The sequence below is a fragment of the Dasypus novemcinctus genome, unplaced genomic scaffold (assembly GCF_030445035.2).
Source record: "Dasypus novemcinctus isolate mDasNov1 unplaced genomic scaffold, mDasNov1.1.hap2 scaffold_193, whole genome shotgun sequence".
Taxonomy (NCBI): Eukaryota; Metazoa; Chordata; class Mammalia; order Cingulata; family Dasypodidae; genus Dasypus; species Dasypus novemcinctus.
The window spans coordinates 111,086-123,043 of NW_026688170.1; the positions used below are offsets into that span (position 1 = coordinate 111,086).

Sequence of the window (11,958 nt, forward strand, 5' to 3'; positions counted from 1 at the left end):
GGCATCAATTTCCATATGGCTTGGATGATAAGAAGCTGTTTTCAGCTTCTCCACATGGCCTTAGTCACATCTGCTTTTTGTACCATATATTGTGAAACTGCCAGGCCCAGGATCCATTGGATCCTTCCCATCTGGGTCACAGTAAAGACAAGAGCCTGGAATAAACATGTGCTCCAACCTGCCCTTCCATGAACCCTCACAGGAACCTAGGCTAGGTAAGCTGGGACCTGCCATGCCAAGATTCTCCATTCTCCCCCTCCAGATTCTTTGATATTATGAACCTCTCATTTCATGCTATCTTGCTGGGTATCTGTGTTTGTACCTCATCACTGAAAAAACTTCCCCATAATCTACAAAACACTTGGCTGAATGGGTTCTTGTTCCATGATCTTGGCAGTACCTCTCCACATCAGATACACACACAGTGTCAAGTGCTTCTGGATTATTTTGGTTAATTTTAATTTTGAATCATGTACCATTTCATATACCCACCTTGGAAGTGACATCAGTTTTAGCTGCATGTGTTGTACTCAAGTCTCATTTCCTTCTAATTTGACAGCTATATGTGAAGTTATTAACACCTGATAAGTTTATTTCAAGTAGGTCAGAGATTGGTTTTTCATTGTTTTCTTTTCCAGAATATAATGTCATCAGTTTGCAGGTGGTGGAATGTTGTCTTTAGGTGGTAGAGGGTCAGTAAATCTTCAGTAACTTAAAAAAAAAAAATCCCTGAGGATATTCCACTGATTTCCTACAATACTGAAAAAACCTCAATTCACTATCATTGGATCCTGTTTTAGTAAACCGAGGCTGATGAAAACAGTATTTCCCCAAATGAGTTGGCTTTTCCAAAGGGAGTTTATTGACTTGCAAGCTTACAGTTGTGAAGCTGAGAAAAGAGTCCAAATCAAGACATCTTCTGGCAATGCTCTCTCCTCAAAGATCAGCTGTGGGTGATCCTGGACTCTTCTGTCATATGGGAAGGTACATGGTGTCATCTGTCAGTCTCTGCTTTCTCCTCTGAACTCTGTTGCTTTCAGTTTCTGGTTTCTCTCTCAGCTTCTGAGCATTTCACTCTGAGCACCTGTGTCTGTCTCTTTCCATATGGACTCTAGTAAGAGGATTAAGTCCCACCCTGGGGCATGCCTTACAGAAGTAATCTAATCAAAGAGTCCCATTTACAGTAGGTCCACTCCCACAGGAATGGATTGGCTCTAAGGACATGATTCTCTGAGATCCATCCAGCATCAAACTGTTACAGATCCTCTCTAGTGAACTGTTCGCCATACATGGGCTGCCCTACAATTACCTCTTGTGGGATCAGTGTTGTTGCCTGATGGCATAGACCTCAGGACCATGAGGACCAAAGGGAATGTTTTGGCCAAGACAGCACCAGTGAGTCAATATTTAAGCTTTAATTTATATATTTCATGGATTTATTCTACCTTACCATAGGTGTTGGAAGATATGGGCAATGGATGATTTGGTGGATGGGAAACACTTGAACCAAACTTTAAATATATATATATATATATATTTTTTTAAAAGATATTTAGATTACATAAATGTTTATTGACACTCTTTTTTATAACCTTTCCAGTGAAGTGAGTTTGAAGCTTGCTTGAGAGTTCAAAGGGTACTCCCTGCTTTGGAAAACCATTTTCTTTTTTTCCCCTACAGTTAAAGCATTCTTATTTTGACAAGAGAATGCCTCAACCCATTCTTAATACCTGTAAGCCATAAACTATATATAATTATAATCCATTGAAAGAACTGACTGGTAAAGCCCTTCAGCTGATGTTCAAATAGTCCAGTTGTGGAGGTTAAGTTTATGGAGATACATACATTAATAAATTTTGCCTAGTTTACAAGCCTGTCACGTATGATCCTGGTTACAGATTTTTTAAAGTACCTTATCAAAGACTGCCCACCAATATATTTCCTTGTCCTTTTTCATTTTTTGCATTCTGTAATGGGTAATGTCATGGAGGGCTCACATGTAGTTTCTTCTAGGGACTCTAGGGCAAACAGGGCACTATCCAGCACTTCCTAGATTCTATCCCCAGAATTTAATTGGTGACCCTACTGACTCTATTTTTCTTTTTCAAATACAAAAACACTTTCCTAACTGTGAGCTAACTCATTTGGAGAGGGCTTATGAGGGACATTGTATAAGGAAACTGTTTTGTTGTCTCCACATAATGTTGAGCTGCTAGGTTGGCATTTTTCTTCTAAGTTTTGTGAGTATGAGCTTCCACTTTTATCACAACATTTTTTCTTTGTTTTACCTTTTTCTTAGGTGATAGAAATACATCTATTACTTCAGATATTTACCATTCTTTATTTGGTTCCTAATGACTTCAGGGAGTCCATTTGTTTTCATAAACTTCCCAAATCATGAATTACTCCAAACACATATCTACGGTCAGTATAAATATTGTGATTTCCTTTTAGCTAAATGACTGCCTCTATTTAAAAGGTTTTTCCACAGCTCATTAGGGCATGGTGAGGCTAGGGGCTTGTTGACCAGTAACTGCTTCTACTGTAGTGGTTACTTCATAGTCTGACTCATAAATATCTGTTTCTGTTTTATGGTAAGACACATCTTAAAATATGATCTAACCCAGGTTTAGCAAGGATTTTTATGTTGTTGTTTGAGGGCAAGCATGCAAAAGTTTGGCTCTCAGAACTGGCCGCCTCCGAGGTCTGAGGCACGAAATACGTCTCCCTTAGTTGGCCCCTCGGGACGAGGTATGCACCTACGCCTCCCCGCAGGGGAAACTCACGCAAGCCCCCTCACACCACCTCCGTCTGGGCCAATCTCAGGGCCTCCTACCTCGTAAAGACACGCCTGCTCTCTTCCACCTATCAGTGAGCTATCCAGCTCAGCCCTCTCAAATTTAAGCTCTCCCTAGTAACTACTGACCAGCCTAGTAGATGAGTTCTGCTTCTATGCCCTTATAAGGTAACAACAGCTAAGCTAGCCTATCAGAACCCAATCACCCTCCACCAATCCCCTCTCTTCATACTCTATAAAACTGCTTGTACTTCCTCAATAAAGTAGACCTGCGCCATCCGCCTCATCTCTGCAGTTGTCCTTCGAGTCACTGTGCATCCTCTCATGCCTGCGCCTCCCCACCCCGAGCCCCCTGTCTAGAGAAGCGGGGGCTCCTCACCTCAGTTGTTTTTTTTTGTTTTGTTTTGTTTTGTTTTGTGTGTGTGTGTGTTTTGCTTTGCTTTGCTTTATTTTTGGTAAATCTGGTCCTGGGGATAATAATTGAGAAACAGGAACCTCACAATCTTGAGAATCATCTTTTTCAGGCATGGACAACAGAGTACTGGATTTAAAGTATCACAGTAGAGGATTTGGATATTTTAAGGAGTGAGCAGCATGATTTCAAAAAAGGTCAGTCTGTGAGTTGACATATGCTAGGTTTTTCTTGAGATTAGCAACCAGCAAATCATGAGCTCTATTAACTAAAAAGTACGCCCCCTGCCCAAGTCAGCTGACACCTCATGTAATGTTGCAACCGCAGCTACTATCCTTTCATGGCTGAGTATGGTATAACTTCTGCATCCAATTACAGACTGGAATACTCTATAGCTTTTTCCCTTTGGAAACTGAGGCACAGTGGTCTCACAAGAAGAGACATGCTGTTTCCATGGCTATGCTTGCAACCGAAGGAATGTGGTAATAAAGAGTTCCCAGTAAACAGGAGGAAGCTGTTAAAGACTAAAAGAAAAGATGAGCACATACATTTTGTAGTAAATTGAACACCTAGACTGTACCTTGAGATAAGATTTTCTTAAGTTCCTTAGACTATGAGGAATGCTGATAGTTAACTGCATGTTGCTGCTTGTTCTCATGTAGACTGGAGTATATATAGAGTGCCTTGTAAACAAAAAGTTGTCTGATGAGTCTCTACTCACAGACCCCCTGATCCCTCTCTCTCTCTTTCTTTCATTCTTCTTTTTCTCTTTCTTTCATTCCCAATAACGTTCAGAGGCAAATCTCCAACAAATGCTTGGGCACTCCAAAGCAGGGCCCAAAGAAGTGAGTCTTCCAAAACAGCATTGGGACCCACGGAAAGGACTCCTACGAGGGTCATGAATGATGTCCAAAGCAGTGTGTCTCAGGTCTTCTTTTAGGTAAGTAACATTTCCACGAAGTCATCAGGGTAATGGGTATTCAAATGGGAAGTGTAGAAGAATATTTGCAAGTGTTAAAAACTTCGTTGAAAGCTAGTGGGGTGCCTATAAAAAGTTGTGAGTTAATTGAATTGTTTGCTTTAATACAAAAACATTGTGGTTGGTTTCAGCCTCAGGGGCATAATGTTTTAAATTTGAAACAGTGGAGATGTGTAATGAAAGCTTTACAGAGAGCAAATCAAAGAGGGGAATCCATTCCTTTTATCTGCGTGAGCTTTGTGCCAGCAAATTACTGCCACCTTAGATCCTTTACAATCAGAGGAAGATGACAAAGAAGAAATTACTATATTTTCAAAATGAATAGAGAAACAGAAAGTGGAGGGCCATTTGAAAGAAATAAATTCTGAGCCAAAAAGGCGGAGGAGATTTGGTGAGACAGTGATAGAAGAGATTCTTGCAAGAGGTGGAACTTTCGGTTTCTGACGTGGAGGACAGAAGTTTTAGGAGGAACCCTTCCACCTAGGGCTGGCAGCCTGTCTGGGGTGGTCCCTGAACTCTTTGTAGTGCAGCAGCACACCCAGCAGGCTGTTTCAGAGGCTTGCAGGGCAGGAGGTGTCTGGATGTCGATTTGGTGAGACAGTGACAGAAGAGATTCTTGTAAGAGGTGGAATTTTGGGTTTCTGACACAGAGGTCAGAGTTTGCAGGTGGGGCCCCTCTCCCTAGGGCTGGTGCCCAGCTGCAGGGATCCCTGAAGGCTGTGTTGCACTGCAGTGCTCCCAGGCCCCTGTTAGCTGGATGCATAGTTCCCAGGTCTGTGTCCCCTAAACCCTGGTGGCCCACACTCCAAAGACTCACACACCTTGTGCCTGCAATATCAAAGGCTTGCCATCCCTGAATCCACTGCACAATGAGGTCCACTGATGTCTTTGATTATTCTAGCCCTCAGCATTTGTTTTTTTTTTTTCTTTTTTCTTGTTCTTTTTTTGTCTTGGTTGCTAATATTGCATTATATTCTGGTCTTTTCTCCCATTTTATCCCCCAAGGTTCTTTTTTGTTTATTTAGGGTTTTTTTCTCCTTTTCTTTTTCTTGCTTGTTTCCCTCCCTTTTCTTTGCCCACCCTCTTTTTTCTTCTCTTTTTTTCTTTTCTCTCTTTTTCTTCTTATTTTATTATATTTAGTTTATATAATAGGAGCTGCAGGGAGCACTTCACATTTGTGTTTCCTCATCCTCCATTTCCTCTTTTCTGTGTGAATTGATTTTGGCCACCTACACTATCCCCTTTCCTCCACATCTTGTTATCCTCCCTCATCTACTGTCTCCCTTACATTCCACCTCCCTTTCTTTGGCCCCCAAATTGTCTGACTTTTAATTTCTAATACCTTTGTTCTGTTTCCTGTCTTTTGTCCACTCTTGATATTATTGTCTTTCTTTTCTCTTTCCCTCTCTCATTAAAACACTGGCTTTTTAATTCATACTCTATTCCTTCCATATTCACTTGACTGTCTCATTATAGGTACTCTATTTACTGCTATAACTCAACACAATTTACATGAGTCTAATATCCACTCTCCCAGATCTCACATTTATGCTCTGTTAACATTTATTACCAATACTACATTACACACTTTCTTTTCTTACTCATTTTGCTTTCCCTGGCCCTAATATTTGCCTTCAAAGTGAACTTAGCAACAAGAACAAAGAACAAGAAGAACAAAGTGACAAAGAGAAGACATAACACTTATGCAAGAACAACTAATTAATCCCCAAGATGATTAAACCCATCAAGATAAAATGATGACCAGACAGCAACAAAAAACTACAAACCAAACCAATAATCAGGAAAACATGGCTGAATCCAATGAACAAACTAAAAGCCAGGAAAGGGAGCAGAACATCAGACAAGTAATTAAAGATCTCAAAATATATATTAGCGACCAGCTTACTGAAGTATAGGAAGAAATTAACAATATGAAGAAAATGCTTGGAGAGGAAATTGCAAACATACGCAAAAAGATAACAGATATGATGGGGATGAACACCACAGTTCAAGGAATGAAGAATAGACTTGGTGCATATAGCAGCAGATTAGAAGAGGCAGAGGAGAGAATTAGCAACATGGAAGACATTACATCTGAAATCAAACAGATAATAGAACTGATCAATAAAAAGATAGAAAAAATCCAACTAGGACTTAGGGACCTGAATGACAATGCAAAATGCACAAACATATGTATTATAGGCATCCCAGAGGAGAAGAGAAGGGAAAGGGGACAGAAAGGCTGTTGGAGGAAATAATGGCTGAAAACTTCCCAAATCTACTGAGAGAGATGGATATACATGTCTAGGAAGCACAACACATCCCAAACATTTTAAATCCCAACAGGCCCACCCCAAGACATATACTTGTCAAATTATCCAATGCTCAAGACAAAGAAAAAATTCTAAAAAGCAGCAAGAGAAAAGAAAACCATTACATACAAGGGAAGCTCCATAAGATTAAGTGCTGCTTTCTCATCTGAAACCATGGAGGCAAGAAGGCAGTGGTATGATATAGTCAAGGTACTAAAAGAAAAAAAAATCCATCCAAGAATACTCTACCCAGCTAAACTAGCATTCAAAAATGATGGAGAGTTCAAAATATTCACAGATAAACAAAAATTGAAAGAGAATGCCAAAAAGAACCCTGCCCTTCAAGAAATACTAAAGGGAGTTCTGCAGAAAGGAAAAAACAGGACAGGAAGAGTTGGAGGAGAGTGTAAGAGCAACGAACAAGACAAAAAGAGAAGGAAAAAAACAAACAAAATATGACAAACACAAGTCCAATCAAAATATGGCTAACATAAATAATTCCTTGAAAGTAATAACACTGAATGTCAACAGATTAAACTCACCTATCAAAAGATTCAGACTGGGACATTGGATAAGGAAATATGACCCATCTATATGCTGTCTACAAGAAACACATCTTAGACCCAGGGATTCATGGAGGTTGAAAGTGAATGGTTAGAAAACAATCTTACAAGCAAACAATAACCAAAAACAGGCAGGAGTAGCTATATTAATATCAGACAAAATAGACTTTAAATGTGAAATAATTGTGAGAGACAAAGAAGGCTACTACATATTAGTGAAAGGGACAATCTCTCAAGAAGAATGAATAATCATAAATATTTATGCTCCTAACAAGGGCGCCTCCAAATACATGAGGCAAACACTGGAAAAACTAAGTGAAAGAGTAGATGCCTCTACAATTTAGTGGGAGATTTTAATACACCATGACCAACTTTGGATAGAACATCTCAAAAGAGAAACACTAAAGAAACAAAAACTTTAAACAGTATATTAGAGGAGTTGGATCTAATAGACATATACAGATCATTACACCCGAATACAGCAAGATATACATTTTTCTCAAGTGCACATGGATCATTCTCCAAGATGGACCATATGCTAGGCCACAAAGAAAGGCTCAGTGAATTCAGAAAGATCAAAATCATAAAAAATAATATCTCTGACCACAGTGGAGTGAAGCCAGATTTCACACCAAGATATGGAAATTAAACAGCACACTCTTAGAAAAACAGTGGGTCAAAGAGGAAATCTCAAAAGAAATTAATAACTACCTTGAAACTAATGAAAATGATAACACAACATACAAAACTTATGGGGTGCAGCAAAAGCAGTACTGAGAGGGAAATTTATAGCCATAAATTCATACATCCAAAAAGAAGAAAGAGCAAAAATTGAAGAACTACCTGCACATTTGGAGGAATTAGTTAAAAACAAACAAACAAACAACAAAGTAACCCCACAGGAAGAAGAAAGAAAGAAAGAACAAAGATAAGAGCAGAACTAAATGAAATAGAAAATAGGAAAGCACTTGAAAGGATAAACAAAACCAAGAAGCTGGTTCTTTGAGAAGATCAATAAAATTGACAAACCCTTAGCTAGACTAACAAAGAAAAAGAGAGAGAAGATGCAAATACACAAAATACGAAATGAGAAGGGAGATATCACCACTGACCCCACAGAAATAAAGATTATCATGAGAGGATACTTTGAAAACCTATATTTCAACAAAAATGACAATTCAGAGGAAATGGACAAATTCCTAGAAACACATAAGCAGTCTATATTGATGAAAGAATAAATTGATGATCTCAACAAGCCAATCACAAGTAAAGAGATAGAATCAGTCATTAAAAACCTCCCATCTAAGAAGAATCCAGGGCCAGATGGCTTCACAGGTGAATTCTAGAGAACATTCCAGAAAGAACTAATGCCAATCCTATTGAAACTCTCCCAAAAAATCAAAACAGAAGGAACATTACCTAACTCCTTCTATGATTCCAACATTTCCCTAGTACCAAAGCCAAACAAAGAAACGACACCACAAGAAAGGAAAATTACAGACCAATCTCTCTAATGAACCTAGATGCAAAAATCCTCAACAAAATAGTTGCTCACTGTATTGCACAACACATTAAACAAATTATATACCATAACCAAGTGAGATTCATTCCGGGTATGCAAGGATGGTTCAACATAAGCAAATCAATCAATGTAATAAACCATATAAGCAGATTAAAGGGAAAAAATCACGATTATATCTATAGATGCAGAAAAAGAATTGGACAAAATACAGCACCCTTTCTTGATAAAAACACTCCAAAAGATCAGAATACAAGGAAATTTTTTGTACATGATAAAGAGTATATATGAAAAATCCACAACCAACATCTTTTACAATGGTGAAATCCTAAAATCCTTCCCTCTAAGATCAGGAATGAGACAAGGATGCCCACTCTCACCCCTTCTATTTAACATTGTCTTAGAAGTACTTGCTCGAGCACTGAGGCAAGAACCAGATACAAAAGGCATTCAAATTGGAAAGGAAGAAGTCAAAATTTCATTATTTGCAGATGACATGATCCTATACATAGAAAACCCTTAGTAATCTACAACAAGGCTTCCAGAACTCATAAATGAGTTTAGTGAAGTTGCAGGTTATAAGATGAATGTGCAAAAATCAGTAGTATTTCTATATACAAATAATGAGCAAGCTCAGGAGGAAATCAAGAAAAAAATACATTTACAATAGTAAATTAAAAAATCAAATACCTGGGAATAAACTTAACTAAAGATGTAAAAAACTTATACACAGAAAACTACATAAGACTGTTCAAGGAAATCAAAGAATACCTAAATAAATGAAAGAATATTCCCTGTTCATGGATAGGAAGACTAAATATTATCAAGATGTCTATCCTACCAAAACTGATCTACACATTCAATGCAATCCCAATAAAAATCAACACAGCATTCTTTAAGGAATTAGAAAAGCTCACTGTGAAATTTATTTGGAAAAGAAAGAGGCCCTGAATAGCTAAAGATATATTGAAAAAGAAAAATGAGTCATGTCCCTGCAGCCCTGCCACCGACCACCCTCTGGCAGCAGCTCTGGCGCCTACTTGGGCCAGCAGTCCTCCGGCAGAGGGAGCGAGGTGGGCAGCGGTGGTGGCAGCATTGTGGGCTGCAGGACCTCCTCGGGGGGTGGCCCTGGCACCCAAGTGCTAGGAGAACATTTCTGCTGCTGCATCAAGGCCACAAGTCTTATAATTCAGCAAGATTTGGAATTCCTGGAGAATTGCCTTCCTGAAAAGCTCAAAGAAATCTCTTTAAATTCTGTTTCTTAGTTTTCCATTTTGTTGTGTTTCAGTGGAACATCAAGAAACCATGAACAACTTCAGTAATGAGGAGTTTGACTGCCATTTCCTTGATGAAGGTTTTACTGCCAAGGACATTCTGGACCAAAAAATTAATGAAGTTTCTTCTGATGATGATAAAGATGCCTTCTATGTTGTGGACCTTGGAGACATTCTAAAGAAACATCTGAGATGGTTAAAAGTTCTTCCTCGTGTCACCCCCTTCTTTGCAGTCAAATGTAATGACAATAAAGCCACAGTGAAGACCCTGGCTTCCATAGGGACAGGATTTGATTGTGCTAGCAAGACTGAAATCCAGTTGGTACAGAGTCTTGGGGTGCCGCCACAGAGGATAATCTACGCAAACCCTTGTAAACAAGTGTCTCAAATTAAGTATGCCGCCAATAATGGAGTTGAGATGATGACTTTTGACAGCGAGGTTGAGTTGATGAAAGTGGCCAGGGCACATCCAAAGGCAAAAGTTGGTTTTGTGGATTGCCACCAATGACTCCAAAGCAGTCTGCCACTCAGTGTTAAATTTGGAGCCACACACAAAATCAGCAGGCTTCTTTTGGAATGGGCTAAAGAGCTTGATATCGATGTCATTGATGTCAGCTTCCATGTGGGAAGTGGCTAAACTGATCCTGAAACTTTTGTGCAGGCCATCTCTGATGCCCGCTGTGTCTTTGACACGGGAGCTGAGGTTGGTTTCAGCATGTATCTGCTTGATATTGATGATGGCTTTCCCAGAACTGATGATGTGAAGCTTACATTTGGAGAGATAACCAGTGTCATTAATCCAGCATTAGACAAGTATTTCCCATTAGATTCTGGAGTGAGAATCATAGCTGAACCAGGCCGATATTATGTTGCTTCAGCTTTCACACTTGCAGTGAATATCATTGCCAAAAAAAATTGTATTTAAGGAACACAGGCTCTGATGATGAAGATGAATCGAGTGAACAAACCTTTGTGTATTATGTGAATGACAGAGTATATGGATCATTTAATTGTGTCCTTTATGGTCATGAGCATGTAAAGCCTCTTCTGCAGAAGAGATGCAAACCAGATGAGAAATATTACTCATCTAGCATATGGGGACCCACGTGTGATGGCCTTGATCGGATCGTTGAGTGCTGTGGCCTGCCGGAAATGCACGTGGGTGACTGGATGCTGTTTGAGAACATGGGGGCTTACACTGTGGCTACTGCTTCCACTTTCAATGGGTTCCAGAGGCCAACCATCTACTATGTGATGTCAGGGCCTGCGTGGCAAGTCATGCAACAAATCGAGATCGGGGGGTTTCCACCCAAAGTAGAGGAGCAAGACGCCAGTGCTCTGTCTTTTTCCTGTGCTTGGGAAAGTGGGATGAAGCGCCACCCGGCCACTTGTGCTCCAGCTAGTATTAATGTGTAAATACCATTTTTGTAGCTGCTAACTGTGAGTTTAGCTTGAATGGGGGATCATTTAACTTAATTACTGCTAGTTTTGAAATGTCCTTCTAAGAGTAGGATTGGCACAGACACAGCAATAAGGAAGACTAGGAGATGGGGTTACACTTATCTGTGTTCCTATGGAAAGTAGTTGATTATTTTGTTTTATATGGATTTTTAAAAAAGATGTATTTATTTATTTAATCCCCCCTCCCCCGGTTGTCTGTTCTCTGTGTCTATTTGCTGCGTCTTGTTTCTTTGTCCGCTTCTGTTGTTGTCAGCAGCACGAGAAGTGTGGGCGGCGCCATTCCTGGTCAGGCTGCACTTTCTTTTGGGCTGGGCAGCTCTCCTTATAGGGTGCACGCCTTGTGCATAGGGCTCCCCTATGCGGGGGACACCCCTGTGTGGCACCGCACTCCTTGCGTGCATCAGCACTGCACATGAGCCAGCTCCACATGGGTCAAGGAGGCCCGGGGTTTGAACCGCAGACCTCCCATGTGATAGACAGATGCCCTAACCACTAGGCCAAGTCCGTTTCCCTGTATGGATTTTTATTCACTTTCAAACCTACTTCTAAGGGATGCCTCTGACCTGCTGAGCAAGCATTTGTAGCTTTTATAACATCAGAATGGGCCAAAAGCTTGATGTTGTGACCTGATTTAAAAATAA

At 39.9% G+C, this 11,958-nt stretch overlaps 1 protein-coding gene across 1 annotated transcript; it reads left to right on the forward strand.

Moving 5' to 3' along the window:
- The first annotated feature begins 9,568 nt into the window (after nucleotides 1-9,568).
- On the forward strand, nucleotides 9,569-11,272 carry LOC131277623 (ornithine decarboxylase-like). Its single transcript, XM_058292672.1, has 4 exons — nucleotides 9,569-9,761; nucleotides 9,871-10,337; nucleotides 10,518-10,669; nucleotides 10,783-11,272. The coding sequence occupies exons 1-4, from the start codon at nucleotides 9,569-9,571 to the stop codon at nucleotides 11,270-11,272; spliced, it is 1,302 nt and encodes a 433-aa protein (XP_058148655.1).
- Nucleotides 11,273-11,958: the final 686 nt, after the last annotated feature.